Source organism: Pituophis catenifer, unplaced genomic scaffold (genome assembly GCF_029215685.1).
Source record: "Pituophis catenifer annectens isolate HBS135680 unplaced genomic scaffold, rPitCat1.0.hap2 SCAF_12, whole genome shotgun sequence".
Taxonomy (NCBI): domain Eukaryota; kingdom Metazoa; phylum Chordata; class Lepidosauria; order Squamata; family Colubridae; genus Pituophis; species Pituophis catenifer.
Window position 1 is genome coordinate 18,088,036 of NW_027256892.1, and position 23,791 is coordinate 18,111,826.

General features: G+C 45.2%; 1 protein-coding gene across 1 annotated transcript in view; it reads right to left on the bottom strand.

The window, feature by feature from the left end:
- SNX19 (sorting nexin 19) overlaps nt 1–23,474 on the bottom strand; it is a 59,110-nt gene extending 35,636 nt beyond the window's left edge. Inside the window, 9 exon segments of the mRNA XM_070952481.1 lie at nt 1,189–1,318; nt 7,886–8,063; nt 11,561–11,648; nt 13,137–13,267; nt 16,213–16,332; nt 17,418–17,518; nt 20,331–20,469; nt 21,400–22,728; nt 22,731–23,474. Coding sequence (XP_070808582.1) covers nt 1,189–1,318; nt 7,886–8,063; nt 11,561–11,648; nt 13,137–13,267; nt 16,213–16,332; nt 17,418–17,518; nt 20,331–20,469; nt 21,400–22,728; nt 22,731–23,060 — 2,546 coding nt within the window. The 5' untranslated portion in view covers nt 23,061–23,474.
- Between the last annotated feature and the right edge of the window lie 317 nt (nt 23,475–23,791).

Genomic DNA, 23,791 nt, shown 5'->3' on the forward strand with positions numbered 1-23,791 from the left:
TTATTGAGCAAGGTACCACATATATGGTACCTGTGCATTTTGTTTTTCTTGCTTAAATATAGAACCTTACTTTTTTCACCATTGAATTTCATTTTGTTAGATACAGCCCAATGTTCAAGTCTGTCAAAATCCTTCTGTATTTTAAGCCTATCTTCTGGAGCGTTGGCTATTCCTGCCAGCTTGGTGTCATCTGCAGATTTGATGAATTCCCCATCTATCCCCTCGTCCAAGTCATTGATGAAGATGTTGAAGAGTACTGGGCCTAAAACAGAGCCTTGGAATATTCCACTACATACTTCCCTCCATGTAGATGTAGATTGTGGAGTGTTTTGGGCCCTCGGTTACAACTTCTTTTAGGAACGAGAAAGAATCCGAAGATCATTGAAAGACCATCTCTGAAAAACCTCCAAACACTTATTATCTGGGAAGGCAGGTGATAATTTAAGAAAACGACCTTTCCGGTTGAGTCTTCCAATTTCTGGAATCAACTCAAAACCACGGTTTGTGTTGTGGCTCTGTTACCGGAGCCTGTGTCATCGGCAGGAGAGGACTCCGAGAGTGAAGGAGAGGAGTTGGCAAGGCCTCCCTCTCCAGGACCCTCCTCTCTGGCAATGCCTTCGGTGTCCGCCGAAGGGCAAGAGATAGGGCTGGGGCCAAGCACGTCCACGCAGCCACAGATGGACAGTGATGAAGGTAATGAGTCTTGGCTGGATCCACGCCAGCGTCGCAGAGATAAGCGCGCGCAACAGAAGAAAAGGCGTGCCCGAGATTAGGCTGAGTCACTGGACCATACCCCACAGGATATAAAAGGGAGCGTGGTGGCCAGTCAAACCTTGTGACGAACAAAGCTGAAAGCTTCCACGCCATTCTGCATTGCTGGATTTTTGGCTATAGACTTTGCTGGATTATCTCTGGACTTGATTGACTCCGTAATTATTGAGCTGTTTCTTTTGATGTACCAGGAGTGGGGAGAAGTTATCTCTCCTCTTCGTAAATAATAAACTCTTGGCAGGCAGCCACTAGGTTGTTGCCAAGTTCCGTTATCATAAGGAAAAGGATTTTGCCGGCTGGTTTGGTCTTTAACTCTTGAACGTCTGTTGGTGTGTGTGCATGTGGTTGGGGACAGAACAGTTTGATTGATACTCATAGCAAGAGCAAGAACCAAGTTCCAGTTGTGTAAAACCTTACCTTTGGATCAATGTCCCAAAGAGCAGGTGTAGGATCTTCTGCATGTTCTCTGACCACAGCCAACTCCACTGGTCTACCATGATCAGACAAAGAAGGTCCAGAACGACATCTGCCAGCAAAGTCTCTGGTCCTGCAAACATAAGAAGATTTTACACCAGGTCTACAACTTCGCTATTGTCCATACATGTAAGAGCACCTTCATGTTTTTCCTAACTCTAATTGAGATACTAGAGATCGCATCACCATGAAAAGTATATGCACATAACCATCAAGTCTGGTGTACTAGTGAAGGTATTAGGCTAGAAACCAGGAGACTGTGAATTCTAGTCCTGCTTTGGGCACCAAAGCCGCCTGGGTGATTTCGGCCCAATCATCAGGAGACCGTGAATTTCTAGTCCCACCTTAGGCACAAAAGCAGGCTGGATGACTCAGGGCCAATCACAGGAAACTCGTGAGTTCTAGTTTAAGGCAAGAAAGCTGGCTGGTGACTTTGGACCAATCACCAGGAGACTGTGAGTTCTAGTCCCACCTGAGGCACAAAAGCAGGCTGGGTAACTTTGTGTCAATCACCAGGAGAGTGTGAATTCTAGTTCTGCGTTAGGCATGAAAGCCGCATGGGTGACTTTGGACCAATCACCAGGAAACCCTGAGTTCTAGTCCCACCTTAGGCACAAAAGCAGGCTGGGTAACTTTGTGTCAATCACCAGGAGAGTGTGAATTCTAGTTCTGCGTTAGGCATGAAAGCCGCATGGGTGACTTTGGACCAATCACCAGGAAACCCTGAGTTCTAGTCCCACCTTAGGCACAAAAGCAGGCTGGGTAACTTTGTGTCAATCACCAGGAGAGTGTGAATTCTAGTTCTGCCTTAGGCATGAAAGCCACATGGTTGACTTGGAACCAATCACCAGGAGATAGTGAATTCTAGTCCCACCTTGGGCACAAAAGCAGGCTGGGTAACTTTGTGTCAATCACCAGGAGAGTGTGAATTCTAGTTCTGCGTTAGGCATGAAAGCCGCATGGGTGACTTTGGATCAATCACCAGGAGACAGTGAATTCTAGTCCCATCTTAGGCACAAAAGCAGGCTGGGTAACTTTGTATCAATCACCAGGAGAGTGTGAATTCTAGTTCTGCATTAGGCATGAAAGCCGCATGGGTGACTTTGGATCAATCACCAGGAGACAGTGAATTCTAGTCCCATCTTAGGCACAAAAGCAGGCTGGGTAACTTTGTGTCAATCACCAGGAGAGTGTGAATTCTAGTTCTGCCTTAGGCTTGAAAGCTACATGAGTGACTTGGGCATAAAAGCAGGCTGGGTGGCTTTGAGCCAGTCCCTCTCTCTCTCATCCCAAACCATCTCGCAAAGTTGTTGTTGTGGGAAAGGTTGGAGGAGGAAGGAGTGTTAGGCATATTCACCACCTTGAGTTATTTATAAAAATCATACAGATGGGATTTTAAAAGTCTAAAAATAGCTTTTTATCCCTCCTTAAAGACGCGCCAACTCTTCTTGTCTTATTCCAGATTAGGCCACGAGTTTACCATAGGATTACTGTTCCTTCTTAAAGGCAGTAAAACAAATCAAGTCAGCAAGCAAGGGAGAAACGGATAATCAAGCAGTTCTTTGCAGAACAAAAAAAACCCAAAACAGTTTTGTTGTTGTTGTTGTTGTTCTGCAAAAAAGGAACCAGTGATGATGGAAACATGGGAAAAGATTTGGGTTAGAAATGTTACGTTTACGCAAGCACAAAATTTGAGAGAGAATTTTTATAAAATGTTTTATAGATGGCACTTAGATCCTAAAAAATTATCATGTATGTACTCGAATTTGCAAGCTAAATGTTGGAGATGTGAATGTAATGATGCAACCTATTATCATATATGGTGGACCTGTAAGAAAATCAAGGCATTTTGGATAAAAATTTGGTGGGTGATGCAGAACATTCTGAAAAGAAGGTTGAAATTTACTCCTCAATTGTTCCTACTGGGTATAACTACGGACTGTACAGTATCAGAGACTAAATTGATTTTGAATTTAATATCAGCAGCTAGGCTGTTGGTAGCGCAATATTGGAAGAAGGACTCTTTGCCTACTATTGAAGAGTGGATACTGAAAGTAACGAACCTAGCAGAAATGGCAAAAATCTCAGCGTACTTGAAGGACTATACACAAGAAAGATACGTATCGGAATGGAGAAGATGGATTGATTATATTCAAAATAAGTATCAGACAAGAAAATATCAAATAGCTTATGAATGAATGTTAAGTATTAGAAGTATTATGTTATCTATAGTGGAGTTAAGGTTTCAGGGGGGGATCTAGTAGTCTGAGGATAAGTAGGTTAATCTAGTTTATGATTGTTAAATGAAATACCTTGTATTTTGCTCTGGGAAGTCTGGGGGGGGGGAAGGGTGGGATAAGGGGAGGGAAAGGGTGGGGGGGAACATGGGGGGGAGGAAGAAAATTCTTGTTTTTTTGTAAAACTTTTCAAAAACAACAACAACAACAACAAAACAGTAAGGAGATTCCAGAGAGCAGACCTCATTCAGCCTTACAAACATGGCTTTTTTCCCCCCTGATTGTGCTAGTATTGTAGCCGCCACGACGATCATGGCTTAATGACCGTATCAGGAAAAGCTGAGATAGAGGTCATTAAGCAAGGTGATCTCACATGAGCCCCTCACGTTAACGATCATCGGAATCTGTGACTGCAATGGGCAGGCTCCATTCCAGTTGCAACTTGAGAATTACCTGTAGCCAACCTTGGCTGATCTCAGAAACTGAGCAGCTTCGACTTTAATCATTACTTAGATGCGGGAACCATCTAAGAACTGCGGCGCACTGCAATGTGAGAAGCCACAGGCATTCAGGAGATCAGGAAGCGCCTGCTTTGATTTCCAGGCCAGCTATAAAGAGATGCTGCCTCATCTCTACGGATGACGTCCCAAGCTAATTCTTACCCAACCTGTCCAAGCAACCTCAGCTTTCGTGCCTCTTTACCTTTCCCCAGCCCGTAAACAGGTGGTGAAATCCAAATTTTTAAATTACCGGTTCTGTGGGCGTGGCTTGGTGGGCATGGTAGGGGAAGGATACTGCAAAATCTCCATTCCCACCCCACTCCAGGGGAAGGATACTGCAAAATCTTCATTCCCACCCCACTCCAGGGGAAGGATACTGCAAAATCTCCATTTCCACTCCACTCCAGGGGAGGATACTGCAAAATCTTCATTTCCACCTCACTCCAGGGGAAAGATACTGCAACATCTCAATTTCCACCCTACTTCAGGGGAAGGATACTGTAAAATCTCCATTCCCACCCCACTCCAGGGGAGATACTGCAAAATCTCCATTCCCACCCCACTCCAGGGGAAAGATACTGCAAAATCTCCATTTCCACCCCACTCCAGGAGAAGGATACTGCAAAATCTCCATTTCCACCTCACTCCAGGGGAAAGATACTGCAAAATATCAATTTCCACCCCACTCCAGGGGAAGGATACTGCAAAATCTTCATTCCCACCCCACTCCAGGGGAAGGATACTGCAAAATCTCCATTTCCACCACGCTCCATGGGAAGGATACTGCAAAATCTCCATTCCCACCCCACTCTGGTGCCAGTGAGAGGTGGTATTTGCCGATTCTCCGAACTACTACAAATTTCCGCTCCTGGTTCTCCAGAACCTGTCAGAAGCTGCTGGATTTCACCCCAGCCTGTAAATGCATTGTGCGTCGCAGGCGATCGCTTTGCATTGGGCAGAACTGCCTCCCAAGAAGAATTTGGTAGGTAGGGAAAAACCCTTTCATAGATTATATTGCAAGCAGGCCTTTAATTCCGTATTGCTTTAAATCCTGGGTAACTTTCGCGAGGGATTATTTCAAATTCATGCGATGCTGCTGCCACCTTGTGGCCGATTCCCCATTTGACCATGGAGACCATTTGTATTTCAAAAGCTCTCTTATTGCCTTCATAATGGAGGACGTTTCGTGACAGAACAGGCAAAAGGCTGTCTTTTAAGGAGCTGTCAATCAATCTGTATAGGTCTGTGCTGTCCCCTTCAGAGAAGTCCAATGAACTCCAAATCTCAACTAACAAATGTTCTGTTTTACACATGGGCAACAAAAATCATAACATCAAATGCAAGCTGGGCAGATATGACCTCGTAGATGACCCTCACTCTGTCAAGGACCTAGGACCATGATGGTGAATCTATGGCATGCATGCCACAGGTGACACGCTGAACCATATCTGTGGGCACATGCACACGACAGCCAGCTAATTTTCGGGCCTTCCGGGCCCACCGGAAGTTGGGAAACAGGCTGCTTCTGGCCTCCGGAGGGCCTCTCGGGGGAGGCAGTTTTGCCCTCCCCAGGCTCCTAGAAAGCGTCTAGAGCTCGGGGAAGGAGAAAAACGGGCCTAATGGGCCCACCACATCATTGTGTACCAAAAGCAGGGGGAGCACGGGGCATTAAATTATGGGTGTGGGCAGCGTACACGCGAACCTCCTCCCCACACTCCCCACACTTTTGGCACATGATGGCAAAAAGGTTAGCCATCACTGGCCTAGGAGTACTCATTTCAAATGATCTAAGCGCCAGAGCTCACTGTAACAGCATTGCCAAAAAGGCATTAAGAGTTGTTAACCAAATTTTGCAAAGCTTCTTCTCCGGTAACAATGTACTGCTAACTAGGGCATACAAAACCTTTGCCAGACCAATTCTCGAAAAGAGCTTGTCTGCCTGGAATCCACACTGTATATTGGATATTAATAGAACTGAACAAGTCCAGAAGTATTTCACGAGAAGAGTCCTCCACTTCTCTGCTCACAATAGAATCCCTTATGCCATCAGGCTTGAAAGTTTGAGCTTGGACAACCTAGAACTATGCCACCTACAGTCTGACCTAAGCTTAGTACACAAAATTGTCTTCTACCACATCCTACCTATCAATGACTACTTCAGCTTCAACCACAATAATACACGGGCAAACAATAGATACAAACTGAAGGTAAACCGCTCCAAACTCGATTGCAGAAAATACAACTTCAGCAACAGAATGGTCAATGCCTGGAATGCTCTACCCGACTCCGTTGTTACATCCTCAAACCCCCACAGCTTCAACCTCAAACTGTCAACTGTGGACCTCACCCCATTCCTAAGAGGTCTGTAAAAGGGGGGGGGGGTGCACCAGCGTGCCTACCGTCCCTGTCCTACTGTCCCCATTTATCTGTATTTACTTCCTTTGTTCATGTTTATGTTTATACTTATACCTGTTATCTCGTACATGTTTGACAAAATAAATAAATTAAAAATAATTTTTAAAAAAGATATGGAGTTGATGAAACCATCTGGAACTGTCAGTATGTGTGGTATTCTTTTGACAAAATGGCTGCCACAAGGGGTTCATTCTGCCCGGTCGCAAAATGTTTGCCATAGTGAGGTTCAGTTTAGTTCCCCAATGGAGCGTTTTTCAGGTCTGTGAACCTGTGATTGAACAGCGTTCAATCTTCTTTAACCTCGGCCTCTAACAACACGTAGGACAGTGATGGCTAACCTTTTTGCCATCTCATGCCAAAAGCGTGGGGAGCTGGGGGGGGGGTTGCACATGTGCATGCCCACACCCATAATTCAATGCGCCCCGCCCCCACGTGCATGCGCACGCAACTCCCACATGCTCCCCCCGCGTTTGGCATGCACAGTGGGCCCAGTAGGCCCGTTTTTCACCCTCCCCAGGCTCCAGAGGCTTTCTTGGAGCCTGGGGAGGGTGAAAAGGGCCTCTCCCCCACCCCCCGAGGCCCTCCGGAGGCCACAGCTTCAACCTTAAACCATGGACCTCACCCATTCCTAAGAGGTCCGTAAAGGGGGCGTGCATAAGTGCACCAGCGTGCCTACCGTCCCTGTCCTACTGTCCCCATTTATCTGTATTTACGTCCTTTGTTCATGTTTATGTTTATACTTATACTCTGGTGGCTCAGCAGACTAATTAACATCCACTTACATCTGCTGCCTGCAATTACTGCAAGTTCAAATCTCACCAGGCTCAAGGTTGCCTCAGTCTTCCATCCTTTCTAAGGTAGGTAAAATGAGGACCTGGATTATGGGGGCAATAAGATGACTTTGTATAAATATACAAAAGTATGAAGGCTATTGCTTAACGCATTGTAAGCCGCCCTGAGTCTCCGGAGAAGGGCGGCATATAAATCAAATTAAAAAAAATAATAATAGCCTGTTTTCCGACTTCTGGTGGGACCGGAAATTAGCTGGCTAGCGCGTACATGCGCACTGGAGCTAAACTAGGGCTCATGTGACTGCAGATATGGCTCTGGGTGCCACCTGTGGCACGCCTGCCATAGGTTCGCCATCACGGACATAGGATGTTAATGGTGGAGCTGAAATTTGCAATTTCTAACCTGGGTTGAAGTAAGGTTGGATCACGTCTACACACCAGTGGTGGTATTCAGCCAGTTCTATCCGGTTCGTGCAAACAGGTAGCGGCCGCTGCAAGAGGCTCCACCCACCCGCCCGGATGTCATCACATCCTGTTTTTGATGTTCTGTGCATGCGTGGAACGCCCGTACGCTCGCATTTGCGAACCGGTAGCGAAGGTAAGCGAATACCACCCCTGCTACACACCCTACGGAAAAGCAGTCTATGAAGCAAACAGGAGCAGAAGGAAGCAAATTTTGGAGCTGGAGAGAACATACCAGAATTTGTGTCTTCCTCTGATGTTTGCTGCAGCACCTCTACAGGTTTTGGGTTCAAATTTGAGGGAGCTTCTTCATCACCCTCTCTCTCCGGACCTTCGCTGGACATAGCCTCCAGGAACTTCTCTTGCTTCTGAATGAAGGACTCCATCCTTGCCAGGGAGAGGACTTCGGAGGCCTAGACGAAGAAGAGGATGGGAACAAAATGGGAAAAGGTTTCTTTCTGCTAACTATTGGAAGTACTGTATTTTTCAGAGTATAAAAACGCACCTTAAGTTTTTGTGGAGGAAAATAAGAAAAAAGCTGATTGGTGGGTGGATCGGCCTCCCGGAATACCCCCAATCAGCTGTTCCCAGAGGTGAACTTTAGCAACAGGTTCGTTGGTTTGTGAGCTCCGTGCCTTGCTTTTTTTTGCTTTTTTTTCTGCCTCTGAAACTTCTGAAATTCTGTTTCAGAAAAAACTTTTTTTTCTGCCTCTGAAAGCCTCGGAAATAGAGCTTCAGAAAAAAAGCCATTGAAGCTCTGTTTGGGGGCTTTTTTTTCTGAAGCTCTGTTTGGGGGCTTTTTTTGCTGAAGCTCTGTTTGGAGGCTTCTTTTCTGAAGCTCTGTTTGGGGGCTTTTTTTTCTGAAGCTCTGTTTGGGGGCTTTTTTTGCTGAAGCTCTGTTTGGGGGCTTTTTTTTCTGAAGCTCTGTTTGGAGGCTTTTTTTCTGAAGCTCTGTTTGGGGGCTTTTTTTGCTGAAGCTCTGTTTGGAGGCTTTTTTTCTGAAGCTCTGTTTGGGGGCCTTTTTTTTCTGAAGCTTTGTTTGGGGGCCTTTTTTTCTGAAGCTCTATTTGGGGGCTTCTTTCTGAAGCTCTGTTTGGGGGCTTTTTTTGCTGAAGCTCTGTTTGGGGGCTTTTTTTTCTGAAGCTCTGTTTGGGGGCTTTTTTTTCTGAAGCTCTGTTTGGGGGCTTTTTTTTCTGAAGCTCTGTTTGGGGGCTTTTTTTCTGAAGCTCTGTTTGGGGGCTTCTTTCTGAAGCTCTGTTTGGGGGCTTTTTTTCTGAAGCTCTGTTTGGGGGCTTTTTTTGCTGAAGCTCTGTTTGGGGGCTTTTTTTGCTGAAGCTCTGTTTGGAGGCTTTTTTTCTGAAGCTCTGTTTGGGGGCCTTTTTTTCTGAAGCTCTGTTTGGGGGCTTTTTTTTCTGAAGCTCTGTTTGGGGGCTTTTTTTGCTGAAGCTCTGTTTGGGGGCTTTTTTTTCTGAAGCTCTGTTTGGGGGCCTTTTTTTCTGAAGCTCTGTTTTGGGGCTTCTTTCTGAAGCTCTGTTTGGGGGCTTTTTTTCTGAAGCTCTGTTTGGGGGCTTTTTTTGCTGAAGCTCTGTTTGGGGGCTTTTTTTGCTGAAGCTCTGTTTGGAGGCTTTTTTTCTGAAGCTCTGTTTGGGGGCCTTTTTTTCTGAAGCTCTGTTTGGGGGCTTTTTTTCTGAAGCTCTGTTTGGGGGCTTTTTTTTCTGAAGCTCTGTTTGGGGGCTTTTTTTCTGAAGCTCTATTTGGGGGCTTCTTTCTGAAGCTCTGTTTGGGGGCTTCTTTCTGAAGCTCTGTTTGGGTTTTTTTTTCTGAAGCTCTGTTTGGGGGCTTTTTTTTCTGAAGCTGTTTGGGGGCTTTTTTTCTGAAGCTGTTTGGGGGCTTTTTTTTCTGAAGCTCTGTTTGGGGGCCTTTTTTTTCTGAAGCTCTGTTTGGGGGCTTTTTTTTCTGAAGCTCTGTTTGGGGGCTTTTTTTTCTGAAGCTCTGTTTGGGGGCTTTTTTTTCTGAAGCTCTGTTTGGGGGCTTTTTTTTCTGAAGCTCTGTTTGGGGGCCTTTTTTTCTGAAGCTCTGTTTTGGGGCTTCTTTCTGAAGCTCTGTTTGGGGGCTTTTTTTCTGAAGCTCTGTTTGGGGGCTTTTTTTGCTGAAGCTCTGTTTGGGGGCTTTTTTTGCTGAAGCTCTGTTTGGAGGCTTTTTTTCTGAAGCTCTGTTTGGGGGCCTTTTTTTCTGAAGCTCTGTTTGGGGGCTTTTTTTCTGAAGCTCTGTTTGGGGGCTTTTTTTTCTGAAGCTCTATTTGGGGGCTTTTTTTCTGAAGCTCTGTTTGGGGGCTTTTTTTCTGAAGCTCTATTTGGGGGCTTCTTTCTGAAGCTCTGTTTGGGGGCTTTTTTTCTGAAGCTCTGTTTGGGGGCTTCTTTCTGAAGCTCTGTTTGGGGGCTTTTTTTCTGAAGCTCTGTTTGGGGGCTTTTTTTCTGAAGCTCTATTTGGGGGCTTCTTTCTGAAGCTCTGTTTGGGGGCTTTTTTTCTGAAGCTCTGTTTGGGGGCTTTTTTTGCTGAAGCTCTGTTTGGGGGCTTTTTTTTCTGAAGCTCTGTTTGGGGGCCTTTTTTTCTGAAGCTCTGTTTTGGGGCTTCTTTCTGAAGCTCTGTTTGGGGGCTTTTTTTCTGAAGCTCTGTTTGGGGGCTTTTTTTGCTGAAGCTCTGTTTGGGGGCTTTTTTTGCTGAAGCTCTGTTTGGAGGCTTTTTTTCTGAAGCTCTGTTTGGGGGCCTTTTTTTCTGAAGCTCTGTTTGGGGGCTTTTTTTCTGAAGCTCTGTTTGGGGGCTTTTTTTTCTGAAGCTCTGTTTGGGGGCTTTTTTTCTGAAGCTCTGTTTGGGGGCTTCTTTCTGAAGCTCTGTTTGGGTTTTTTTTTCTGAAGCTCTGTTTGGGGGCTTTTTTTTCTGAAGCTGTTTGGGGGCTTTTTTTTCTGAAGCTGTTTGGGGGCTTTTTTTTCTGAAGCTCTGTTTGGGGGCCTTTTTTTTCTGAAGCTCTGTTTGGGGGCTTTTTTTCTGAAGCTCTGTTTGGGGGCTTTTTTTTCTGAAGCTCTGTTTGGGGGCTTTTTTTTCTGAAGCTCTGTTTGGGGGCTTTTTTTTCTGAAGCTCTGTTTGGGGGCCTTTTTTTCTGAAGCTCTGTTTTGGGGCTTCTTTCTGAAGCTCTGTTTGGGGGCTTTTTTTCTGAAGCTCTGTTTGGGGGCTTTTTTTGCTGAAGCTCTGTTTGGGGGCTTTTTTTGCTGAAGCTCTGTTTGGAGGCTTTTTTTCTGAAGCTCTGTTTGGGGGCCTTTTTTTCTGAAGCTCTGTTTGGGGGCTTTTTTTCTGAAGCTCTGTTTGGGGGCTTTTTTTTCTGAAGCTCTATTTGGGGGCTTTTTTTCTGAAGCTCTGTTTGGGGGCTTTTTTTCTGAAGCTCTATTTGGGGGCTTCTTTCTGAAGCTCTGTTTGGGGGCTTTTTTTCTGAAGCTCTGTTTGGGGGCTTCTTTCTGAAGCTCTGTTTGGGGGCTTTTTTTCTGAAGCTCTGTTTGGGGGCTTTTTTTCTGAAGCTCTATTTGGGGGCTTCTTTCTGAAGCTCTGTTTGGGGGCTTTTTTTCTGAAGCTCTGTTTGGGGGCTTCTTTCTGAAGCTCTGTTTGGGTTTTTTTTTCTGAAGCTCTGTTTGGGGGCTTTTTTTTCTGAAGCTCTGTTTGGGAGCTTCTTTTCTGAAGCTTCATTTCTGATGGTTTTTTCAACCTCTGAAACCTCAGTTTGAGAAGCTTGGGCGGGGCTACATTCCGAGTATAAGACGCACCCAGATTTTCACCCTCTTTTTTGGGGGAAAAAGGTGTGTCTTATACTCCGAAAAATATAGTATTCCTTCGTTGTTTCTCAGGTTGAAGACAGACTTACATTCATGCCGTCCCTGAAAGAATATAAAATCTTCTCTGGTGTTCCGGCCGCATTTAGCAGCTTGCCAGATGTGATTTTCAGCTTCGACCTGTGAAAAGAGAGGCAGGAAAACATAGTATTCATTCATTTAATCCGGCATTTCTCTGAGAAGCTACATCACTCCCATGGATGCATTGCTTCGAACAATTCTGTGATTATCAGCAGCTGCAAAAAAAACTCAACGTCAATAGTTATGACATTGTCAACAAGTGAGAGAAAACACACCATGTGATGGCTTCTCCAATTCTTTCCAAACCTCTTTACCAGAAGTTGCTATAGGAGGCATCTGTATTTTCTTCTGGCTAATTTAATAATGGGTTGTGTTGAGTTTATGTTTTACCGACAAAGAAATAAAGGGAGACTACTATAGATCTATTTCAAGCTATTTAGCTCTCATCAGCTAGCCATACACTTCTGGGATTTGAACCTGGACTACTTGCATATTAAAGGTAAAGGTTCCCCTCGCACATATGTGCTAGTCGTTCCTAACACTAGGGGGCGGTGCTCATCTCTGTTTCATAGCCGAAGAGCCAGCGCTGTCTGAAGACGTCTCCGTGGTCATGTGGCTAGCATGACTCAACACCAAAGGTGCACGGAATGATGTTACCTTCCCACCAAAGGTGGTCCCTATTTTTCTACTTGCATTTTTTACGTGCTTTCGAACTGCTAGGTTGGTAGAAACTGGGACAAGTAACGGGAGCTCACCCCGTTACGCGGCACTAGGGATTCGAACCGCTGAACTGCCGACCTTTCGATCGACAAGCTCAGCGTCTTAGCCGCTGAGCCACCACGTCCCTTCTACTTGCATATTAGGTGAATGTATTAACCTTGAAGTAGCCCGGGTTTGAATCCCAGAAGGGTATGACTAGCTGATGAGAGCTAAATAGATTGAAATAGATCTATACTAGTCTCCCTTTATTTCTTTGTTGGTCAATATAAATTCAACACAAAAATAGTTTGTCGCGAAAGCGACTGTGTATGAAGGCCCCTGGATTGGGGCTGAAAGGCAAAAGCAGAAGCAGTATGCTCTGTCCCATCATTGGGTAGACCAGGTTGCCCTGATTAAAAAAAAACACTTAATAATAGGTTGCAAATATGTGCCTGTTCCTCTTCTGCCCTCATGTTGTGCTTGTGAGTGCACTGGGAAGCACAGGCTGGTTGCGTACAAGGTTGTGTACAAGAATTGCTTGATCGTCAGAGGCATTTAAAAGAAAAAAAGTCTCTGCCAATCAGGCAACTCAGCTGGGATCGTCAGAGCCTTTTGAAAGCATTTTTTACAACCTCTTCACCGAAGAGGTTGTAGAAAAAATGGTTTTAAAAGGTAAAAAAAAAAAAAATGGCCACGCCCACCCAGTCACATTACCCCCCCCCCACCAAGCCACGCCCACAGAACCGGTAGTAACAAATTTTAGATTTCACCACTGGTTTATTCCCTAAGTGAACCAATAAAGATATTCATGGCAGTTATGACTTCAGGCTGCAGAAAGGAGTAGCTACTATGGGTTTGTACATTTGAGCTCAACGGGAAGAGTCTTACTTATTGGATTTCTTTCCATCCGTTGGCTGTTTCCCATCCACTTCGGTCTCACTGAGTTCTTCTGTAGGACTCTGTGGCTCAGGTCTGGGAAATGCCGTTTTTAAGGTATCCACAATGGCGTTCATTACAATCTGCAATAAAAAGGAAATATCCACTGACATAAAAGACAATACAGAAGTGGTGTGGTGGCCTAGAGGTAGAGCTCTTGTCTCACAATCAGGAGGCTCTGAGTTCGATTCTAGGTAGAGGTAGGTATTTTTCTCTCTGGGCACTTTGAGAATTTATCTGAACAAAACTCCGCATCGGCGACAGGAAGGGCATCCGGCTAATAAAACACTCTGCTAGCTCCATTCAGTTGCCCAGACTCCATCTTGCAAGGGATTATGGGGTCATTAAATGATGATGATAAAAGACAATATAGGATGGTAATCCTCAATGTACGACCACAACTGAGCCCCAAATTTGTTAATTATTAAATTAACAAAATTGTTAAAATTCACTTTAGGCATTTTAGGTCTTTTATTGCCAGTGGTTAAGTGAATAACTGCAGTTGTTAGGACAATCTGGGTCCCCATTTTACCAACCTCAGAAGGATGGAAGGCTGAGGCAATTTTGAGCCAGTCAGGATTGAACTGCTGACAGTCGGCAGAATTAGCCTGCAATACTGCATTTGAACCACTGTGCTACCACGGCATGAGCTGTTGTAAGTCGAGAACTACCTATAGTGCTAGAGAACAGTGTTGAGAGTATCTTGGACAGGGGAGACTTCCGGTGAGGAAATGACAAACTTACGTCCTGCAGATAGCAGGAGAAATTACGGTGGAAAACGACAGACGGATGGTGGATCCGTATCACGAAATCTCTCTGGAGAAAGGAGAGATATTGAGATCGCCTATTCATATACTAGACAGCTGCTTTTTTGCTGCTATTGTTGTTTATCATTAAGTGTTGTACCCTATGATTCTTGACGAACGTATCTTTTCTTTCTATGTATACTGAGAGCATATGCACCAAAGACAAATTCCTTGTGTGTCCAATCACACTCGGCCAATAAATAAATAATTCTAATTCTAATTTTTGTAAGTACATGGTAGTAACTGACGTTTTTGCGATCACTTGCAAAAAAGTGGGATTCTGTTAGCCGTTAACGTAGCCTTTTTATGAACTCAAGCTTCAACCAAACCTTACTTCTTAATCAATTTGGAAAGTTTTTTTCTTCTGCGCATTTTTTTAAAACAAATTTTATACATCTTCATATTTTTTAAATATTTGTATGAGTTTTAGCTGTATAATACAGATCTAACCATAAAAGTATATTATAAAAGAGAGAGCATTCTTGGACAGCAAGCATAAATTAGTCAACCCTTCATGGAGCTAAACAAGCTAGCTCACTGGAAGCATTAATAATGGGACAAAGCTCTTCTGAAGAAGCTCCTTGGATGAGAAGCGAAACGTCTTCAAAGAAAAACCAGAAAATCCAGTTGCCTCTTGAAAAAAAGCACTTTTGGGACAGCCATGATTTGGATGACTGAGAATCTCCATAGACATTAATAATGGAAGTTAACTTTAAGTATTTTGAATAAATAATACAGAAGCAGAATCTTTGAACAAAATCCCGTTGCTTGAAAATTCAAACACCATGAAAGGCAGGGGTGAAATCCAACAGGTTCTGACAGGTTCTGGAGAACCGGTAGCGGAAATTTTGAGCAGTTCAGAGAACCGGTAGCGGAAATTTTGAGTAGTTTGGAGAACTGGCAAATACCACCTCTGGCTGGCCCCCGAGTGGGGTGGGAATGGAGATTTTGCAATATCCTTCCCCTGGAGTGGGGTGGGGTGGGAATGGAGATTTTGCAGTATCCTTCCCCTGCCACACCCACCAAGCCACACCCACAGAACGGGTAGTAAAAAAATTTGGATTTCACCACTGATGAAAGAGGTCATCAGAAGACCAAATGACCAGATGCCAGAAAGGGCATCCTGAGAATGATCTTACAAGAAGTTAAAGGAGTCATTACAGATAGGCAATCTGCTGTCTATCACAGAATGAGATGGACTGGACAATCCTCAAATACCCACCTGATTAAGTGCTATTGGAAGAAGTGGCTTGAAGCTAGCGTATAGATTTGGTTTAATCATGTACAGCAGGGGTGTCAAACTCAATTTCATTGAGGGTTGTGTTTGACCTCGGGGGGCCAGGGTGGGCCTGGCCAACTCGACGTCACTCGAGGCTCCGTTTTCGGCCGTGATGGCCTCCTGCAGCCCTCTGCCAGCAAAAATAGACCTTGGGGAGACCACGTGCAGCCAGTCCGGGCTCCAATTTCAGCTGTGATGGCCTCCTGCAGCCCTCTGCTACTGAAAACTGAACTCCCTGAGCTCTGTTTTCGCTGGCAGAGTGATGCAGGAGGCCGTCACGGCCGAAAACGGAGCCTGTGGGCCGGTCCTTCATTTTTTCCAGGGTGGCCTGTGGGCCAGATCTATGCACCCCATGAGCCAGATCCAGCTGGCGGGCCTTGAGTTTGACCTATACCCCTGATGTATAGGAATGTTGTGTCAAGCCTGGAAGCCATCTTTTGCAGTGGGCCTTTAGACCTGCCACATTTACTATTGTGGGAAACTGGGAGGGGGGATTGTATGGAGCCAGGGTGATATATATCCTGTTTCCCCCAAAATAAGACATCCCCTGACAATAAGCCCAATTGGACTTTTGAGCACATGGCAATAAGGCCAAGCGTTTATTTCAGGGTACAAAAAAATATAAGACAGGGTCTTATTTTCAGGGAAACACGGTACTCACAATAACATTCCTTTCTCAGAAAATCAAGGACATCTTGCCCGGCACCTGGAAGGCTGGAAACTGGGAGCCATCTCTAGTTGGGACGGTGCTTTGATTGGATCATGTGATGGACTTGTGGGTGTTAGACAGGGACTTGAACTTTCCTTTGGGTGGGGTAAACCTGGAAGCTTTCAGAATCGGGTTTTCCCAGATGTGCCAATATGACACCTCTAATAAAATAGAACTTTGAGGAAACTCAAGCCTCTACTTGGAACCCTGACATGTTGACATCAAACACCTTACCTTATCAATTCTGGAGACCACAAATGGTTTTTTGACGAAGGCAATCCTTGCATCCGTGTTCAAGGCGAGGAATTCTTGCATTTCTTCGCTATTGGCGATCTCAGGAATTGCGCACAGTTGCTGCAACAGGCAAGCAGACAAGCAGTGAAGCCAAGACACATTCCCACCAGGGGCTTAGGACAGGGGTGGGACATCGTGAAAAGCAGAGAGCTGCATTCAACGTTTTGAGGCGAGGGGATTGCTGCAGTGGACAAGATAAAGTAAAAGAGGGAGGGTCCCACTTGCTATTCCTTTTATTTTGATGACCTATGAGGTATTTTTACGCGAGTTTTTAAAAATGACAACAAAACTAGGCCAGATTTAGAGTGCAGTACTGCAGGCTACTTCTGCTGACTGCTGGCTACCTGCAATTCGGTAGTTCAAATCTCACCAGGCTCAAGGTTGACTCAGCCTTCCCTCCTTCCGAGGTGGGTAAAATGAGGACCCAGATTGTTGGGGACAATAGGCTGACTCTGTAAACTGCTTAGAGAGGGCTGTAAAGCACTGTAAAGCAGTATATAAGTCTAAGTGCTATTGCTAAGTGCTAAGGAAGGAAGGGAGGGAGGGAGGGAGGGAGGGAGGGAGGGAGGGAGGGTGGGCTAGGGTGGCGCAGTGGTTAGACTGCAAAACTGCAGGCTACTTCTGCTGACTGTCGGCTGCCTGCAGTTCGAATCTCATTAGCACAAGGTTGACTCAGCCTTCCATCCTTCCGAGGTGGGTAAAATGAGGACCCACATTGTTGGCGGCCAAGATGCTGACTCTGTAAACCACTTAGAGAGGGCTGCAAAGCACTGTGAAGCAGTATATAAGTCTAAGTGTTATTGCTAAGTGCTAAAGAAGGAAGGGAGAAAGTATAAAGGAAGGAAGGAAGGGAGGGAGGGAGGGAGGGAGGGAGGGACACGGTGGTGCAGTGGTTAGACTGCAATACTGAAGGCTACTTCTGCTGACTGACTGGTGACTGCAATTTGGCAGTTCAATTCTCACCAGGCTCAAGGTTGACTCAGCCTTCCCTCCTTCCGAGGTGGGTAAAATGAGGATCCAGATTGCTGGGGACAAGAGGCTGACTCTGTAAACCGCTTAGAGAGGGCTGTAAAAGCACTGTGAAGCAGCATATAAGTCTATGTGCTATTGCTATTGCTAAATGAGTAGCAGAAAGAAATCCTGACCTTCAAGAACGATTCCAAGAGACTTTTTCTGGCTTCAACTTTCTCTGTGTCCATGTTACCAAACGGAAGATCCGGAAACAGCTTTTTCGGACCTTTTATGTCTGCCAGTTAAAAAAAAAAAAAAACAAGAATAATTTTATTGCAATGTTAATCATACTAGCTCATCACTCGCGACTAAAATATTGGTGAGATTTTCAAATGGTTTGCAATAAAACCCAGCAACTTTCGGTCAGTTTTTTTACATCACACTAGGCCAGGAGGTTTCTCAAATTTGGCGACTCGAAAACGTGTGGACTTCTGTTGTAGACAAAATAACGGACTGGGCAAGCTCTCCAATGCAGGAAAAAGTTTATTGTGCACGGTTCAAACAGTCCAAAGACAAGAAAAGGGTCTGAACGCCGATGGCTTCTTCTGGCCATGTATTTATACAGTTTAAAGGCAAAATTATTACAGAGAGTGATGCATTTCACACGTAGAAGCTACCCTTTAATCTATCTCTAGGAAAGACATAACAGCCCTGTTCCCACAGGCTCAGGTTTTCAGCTCCGGAGCTCAAGACATAACAAAAGGAGATAAGAGGCTAGAAGACGCCTCAAGGGCAATAAGGAAGCAGCACCCCTTATCCAGGGATATACATGACATTTGGGATGCAATAAACATTAAACAACAGAATGTATCTGTTTAGGGTCAGTTTGCCCTTTTACAATTCTGTACCTACGTCAAATACCGTTTGTCATCTCAGCACCTTGGCACGGAAGAGGCACTTCTGTCTTGACCAAAGATTTGGATTTCTAATATTTGAGTTTTATCCCAATATCGAATCTTAGCCTGGCTCACTTCAACTCTCAGAATTCCCCAGCCAGCTGGAGAATTCTGGGAGTTGAAGTCCACACGTCTTCAAGCTGTTAAAGTTGAGAAACCTTGCGTTAGGCCGCAATATGATTTGTTGTTGGATCGGTGGTTTCTGCCATCTATGTTCTATTAATTTGACCCATATGAGTTGTAAATCATGTCCAGAGGGTTTGTGAGCAGGGTGGATAAAAATCGATGGTTTAAAAAAAAAATCGGATTTTTTAAAAATTTTAAATCAGATTTTTTTAAAAAAAATTAAATCGGATTTTTATTTTTATTAGATTTATTTTAATAAAATACTTTTGGAGTAAAAAAATCTATCCAAAGATGGTTTTCTACTTAAGATACATTCCTAATTTAGTTTATTCAGCATGAAATGGAGCTTAGTGATGTAGCATGAGGCTGTATATTCTATAATATTTACATTTTTGGTAAACTCCTTCAATGAATCCAAACTCTGCAAGCTGAAATAACGTGCACTGCCTTGATGCATTCACACAATGTCACAGTCACCATGAGATAAATCATAAAACAAAGTTCAGGAATATTCCTTTATCCCATTGTTTTGCAAATCTATGTACACTACAAACTGTATGATGGTTTGAAGAGAAAGGCATTTGTACCACCAGGCTCTTAAGTGTGAGGAGGAAGGGCAAGCAGTAAAAATGAAAGTGAAACCTTCTAAGCAGCTTATAAATATAAAAATATATAAAAACTGAGTTGATTTAAATCAAGCCTTGTTACTAGTGATTTAAATCACGATTTAAATCGACTTGATTTAAACCGACCTGATTTAAATCAAATCCACTCTGGCTGTGAGAAGCTGGCCTATTAGGCCTAATGTCAGAAACAAGGCCTAGCACACTATGAGAGAAAAGTCAACATTACAGGTAGTCCTCAGTTTACAAGTTTGTTTAGTGATCGTTCGCAGTTATGACGTCACTGAAAAATTCATTATTTACAACCTTTTCAGCATTCCCATGGTCATGTGATTAAAAATTAAGATGTTTGGCAACTGACTCATATTTATGATGGGTTGCAGTGTCCCGGGGGTCATGTGATCTCATTTTGAGACCTTCTGACAAGCAAAGTCAATGAGGAAGCCAAGATTCACTTAACAACCATGTGGCTAACTTAACAACTGCAACGATTCGCTGAACGAATGTGGCAAGAAAGGTCATAAAACAGGGGGAAAACTCCCTTAACAAATGTCTCACTTAGTGACATAAAAATTTTGGGCTTAATTGGGGTTGTTGTCAACTTGCAAAGCTTTCAAGTTGCCATGAGCAGGAGGGAGGGAGAACTGAAGTGAATTCCATACATTCTTTCTGACCGCAATCAGGAGGAGGGTGTTAGGTTTCACAGCCAGCCAAAGTGGTTAATTGGAGAATGTGATTTATGACATGGCCAAAGAGGAGGGGAGAGACAGGGTCATAGGGGAACGTAAATCTACGTGGGATTAGTCCTGACTGCATCAGAGTATTGCCGGAATGTTGCTCCTAATAAATGACTATATTTCCTTTGAAGTTTGGATCATGGCTCATGAATTAATTAGGGCATCTTTCAGAAACTTGACAGTCGTAAATTGAGGACTGCCTGTACTGGATTAAGTGACAGAGAGAACTGTGTTTCAAACTAAAACGGATCTTGTGAAAAATAATTATGGGTTAGACACAGAGCTAGTCTAACTACGCCTTAATCTGCTTTTATTCCACTTTTCTGGCAAGAAGTTTGTTCCTCAAAGCCTCTTATGCCATGGAGAATATATCCAGAGATTTTGCAGATAGTTCATTTAATCTGTTGTCCCTTATTTAACTATAACATCTATCACAATATAAACCATATGTATTTTAATACACATTTTATATGTTGTTTTATGCACCCTGTTGCATTTGCTACACCATACAGAATAAATAAATAATCAACTATAATTGCCAGTAGAAAGAAAAGGGGAAGAGAAAGGGGGGAAAAAACACATGAATGTAGACATTCTACATGAACTTAATTAACTCCCACTTTGCCTATAACAAGATTCTGCAGAAAAGAGAATTCAGGACTAACTTTTTATGAACTTCCGTAGATCTGGTTTCTCTTCCAGCCTGGTTTGCAGGTTCAAGAACTCGCGGTATCTTCGGTTCACCGTATGGTATGCGATTTGCTGGAGGCTGTTAGTGCTGTCACTGTCTAATGTGGTGTCATACTATGGGAAGAAGAAGAAGTAGAAAACTGCCACCATCAGTGAGGAAGAAGCCGACCATTTGCCAAACTAAAGCATGTACAATGGTCTAAAGCTGGACTTGACTTCAAGAGATGGTCTGACTCTGTTGGCAATTCGGAACGGTCAGTGAAAAGTAATGATGAAAAGTAACACGGATGGTTGGTAGGTAGGTAGGTAGGAAGGAAGGAGATGGGAATGAGAAGGAGGCAGGCAGGGAGGGAGGGAGGGAGGAAGGAAGGAAGGAAGATAGGAATCAGAAGATGGAGGGAGGGAGGAGATGGGAATCAGAAGGAGAGAGGTAGGGAAGGAAGGAAGGAAGGAAGGAAGGAAGGAAGGAAGGAAGGAAGGAAGGAAGGAAGGAAGTTTTAAATTATGGACCAAATTTTATTTAATTATTTTTAAAAATTATTTTAACTTTTGTGTATAAATGTTTTTATTTTGGCTGTTTACTGCCCTGAGTCCAAAAGGAGAAGGGCGGTATACAAATCTAATAAAAGATAAAAGATAAGATAAAGATAAAGATAAAGGAAGGAAGGAAGGAAGGAAGGAAGGAAGGAAGGAAAGAAGGAAAGAAGGAAAGATGGGAATCAGAAGGAGAGAGGCAGTGAAGGAAGGAAGGAAGGAAGGAAGGAAGGAAGGAAGGAAGGAAGATGGGAATCAGAAGGATGGAGGGAGGAGATGGGAATGAGAGGGAGGGAGGGAAGGAAGGAAGATGGGAATCGGAAGGATGGAGGGAGGAGATGGGAATGAGAGGGAGGGAGGGAGGGAAGGAAGGAAGATGGGAATCAGAAGGAGGGAGGGAGGAGATGGGAATGAGAGGGAGGGAGGGAAGGAAAGGAAGGAAGGAGTGAATAAGGAGGAGATGGGAATGAGAAGGAGGGAGGCAGGGAAGAAGGAGGGAGCCAGGATTACCTTTACGGTGTACAAGGTGTAAGGATGGAACCCTGTCCCACTGTGCTCTCGAGCAATGATCGTTCCTGTAATACGCAGATTCTGGATGATGACGGGACCATCAGGACTGAGTGGCTCAAAGCTGAAAGTGCCCATCGGGGCAGTGGGGGAAGAAGAAAGCAGACTGGGCAGTTGGGCCAGATCTTGAGGGCTGTGTGCCAAGCTCCCAGGTGGCTCCAGCTCTTTCACCAAGTAGGATGGCCTTCTCAAGAAGGTCTTCTCCGGGTCCTCCAAAAGATCAGTCAAAGAAGCTAAGGTGTCTTCAGCAACGGGCTGTATGTGGATGTCAGGACACGGCCCGAGGGAGGTAGCCTGGAGGTTGGCTTCAGAGGGGAAGCCCTCACCAATATTCTCCGCACACCTGTCTTTCTCTCCCAAACTGTCTTCTGGATCCACGTCAAGAGGCCCTTCCAAATCAAGGAGGGAGCTAGCGAAGAGTTCTTCTGCAGACACAACGATCAAGGAGCTAGAGTCCTTCCCCGCATCAGACATGGGGGACTCAACTTCCAAGTCTCCACTGGGGAAGAAGGACCCAAGGGTACCTGGGTGAAGCAAGGGCGCGGCCATGCTCCCATCGTCTTTCTCATTTATGGGGGTACTCAGCGCTCTGTCAACAGGCTCCTTCCCCTCCATCAGGAAGTCCTCCAAGCTATCTACTACATTCTTGTTGAAAGGTTCAGAATCCCTCGGTAGGGTTTTATCACCTTCGGTAGCCATTTCTGGTTGAAGGTCTGGAGGCAATACACCGGTCACGACGGGCTGGCTTGAGGAGGCGGCCAATAGTTCCAGGGAAGTCTCTACGATCTCGACAGTGCCAGCAGTCTTCCTGGAGAAAAGGTCAATCAACAGCTGGTTGAGCCAGTCGGGATCCGCCATTTTGTTGATCATGGGCATCAACACGTTGCAAGTCACGAGCTCCACCACCACAAAGCGCCCAGTCCTGCTTTCCAGATGGGGCTCGGGCACCAAGACCCTTAGTAGCAAGTCCACCACGCGCCTGGTATATTCCACTTGATGTGTAGGACTCTGAACCGCCAAATGAGGTTGTGAGAATTCACAGTAGGCTTGCCACAATCTAGTGGCCTCCTCAGAAGGCTCTCCCAGGCTCTCAGCCTCCTTCCATTTCTCCTGGACCTTCTTGTAGGCCTGAAGATGGCACCCAGCCAGAAGGAGCACCCTTTGGGTCAAGGCCTTCTTGTCCACCAGAAGCATCCTCTTCTGGAGCTCCAAAGCCAACCCCATCATGGCTTTCTCCACTTCCTTCTCAAAGTTCTGCTCGCGGTTTACCGCCCCGGGTACCAAGAAGAGACGAAATCCCGAATGATCTTTTGAATAATATTCCGGATCTCTTCCTCCAACTCTCTCTCCGATTCGGGATTTGGAGGGCAGACTTCGAGGGGAAGGAACCTCTCTAGGTGAATTCTGTGGCTGGTGCCGACCACCACCTGGGAGCCCAACCAGGCCCCGAGTAAGGCCAACAACCCCGATAAGATGCAGAGCAACCAGACGTTGACCAGTAAGTGGACCACCAGCAACCAGCCCACCAGAGCCCCTAAGGCCATCAGCTTCCTACTGCCGGCCAGGTCACCCAGCCCCACACCTGGTTCTGGCATCCTCAGCATCTTTGGTCCCTAACCTTAATCACTGCTCTTTTTTTTTTTGCTTTAAAATCACAGGGCTGCTGCTGTCCATAGGTGGAGTTTGCACGCAGGATTAAGAGATGCGTTCACAAAACCCATCTGCCCACCGCTCTCGCTCTACGGGGGTCTCTGCAGTTTGCAAGCCGGGTTTGGGCTCTTCTTGCACCCTGGGATTTTGCAACGGGACGGGTTCAAATCCACCCCCACCCCTACTACCCCCCAGCTAGCTCCCTACACCAGGCTCCCTTGCCAATCGCAGGCCAAAGAAAAGCCCCAAAATACACCCGGGGGGGGAGGGGGGGAAGCAAAGCTCAGCAAAGCCTTCCTTGCAGGCCACTCTCAGCGTTTGCAAACCCACTCGAGTTTTTGTTGTTGTTTTGTTTTCTTTCCCCCCCCCACCCCCACGTCCCGCCAAGCAGCCAAAACGGGCAATCGGCCGCCTCTTTCAACGATGCAAAAAAAAAAAAAATGCAACATGCAAATATAATAATAATAATTAATAATAATAATAATAAAAGCTGGGTGGGTGGGAAAAAAAAACGTCAGCCAAAAATATAAACAATCAAAATGCGACCCGCCGAGCGGCTCAACTCAGCCACCGGCGTCCCGTTTGCAAAGCGAGGGAGAAGGAAGGAAGGGGGAGGTGGGGGGGGGGGGAGAGGCATTTCTGACGCTCCTCCGACGCGCGTGGGGCTTCCCCCACCCCAGTCCTC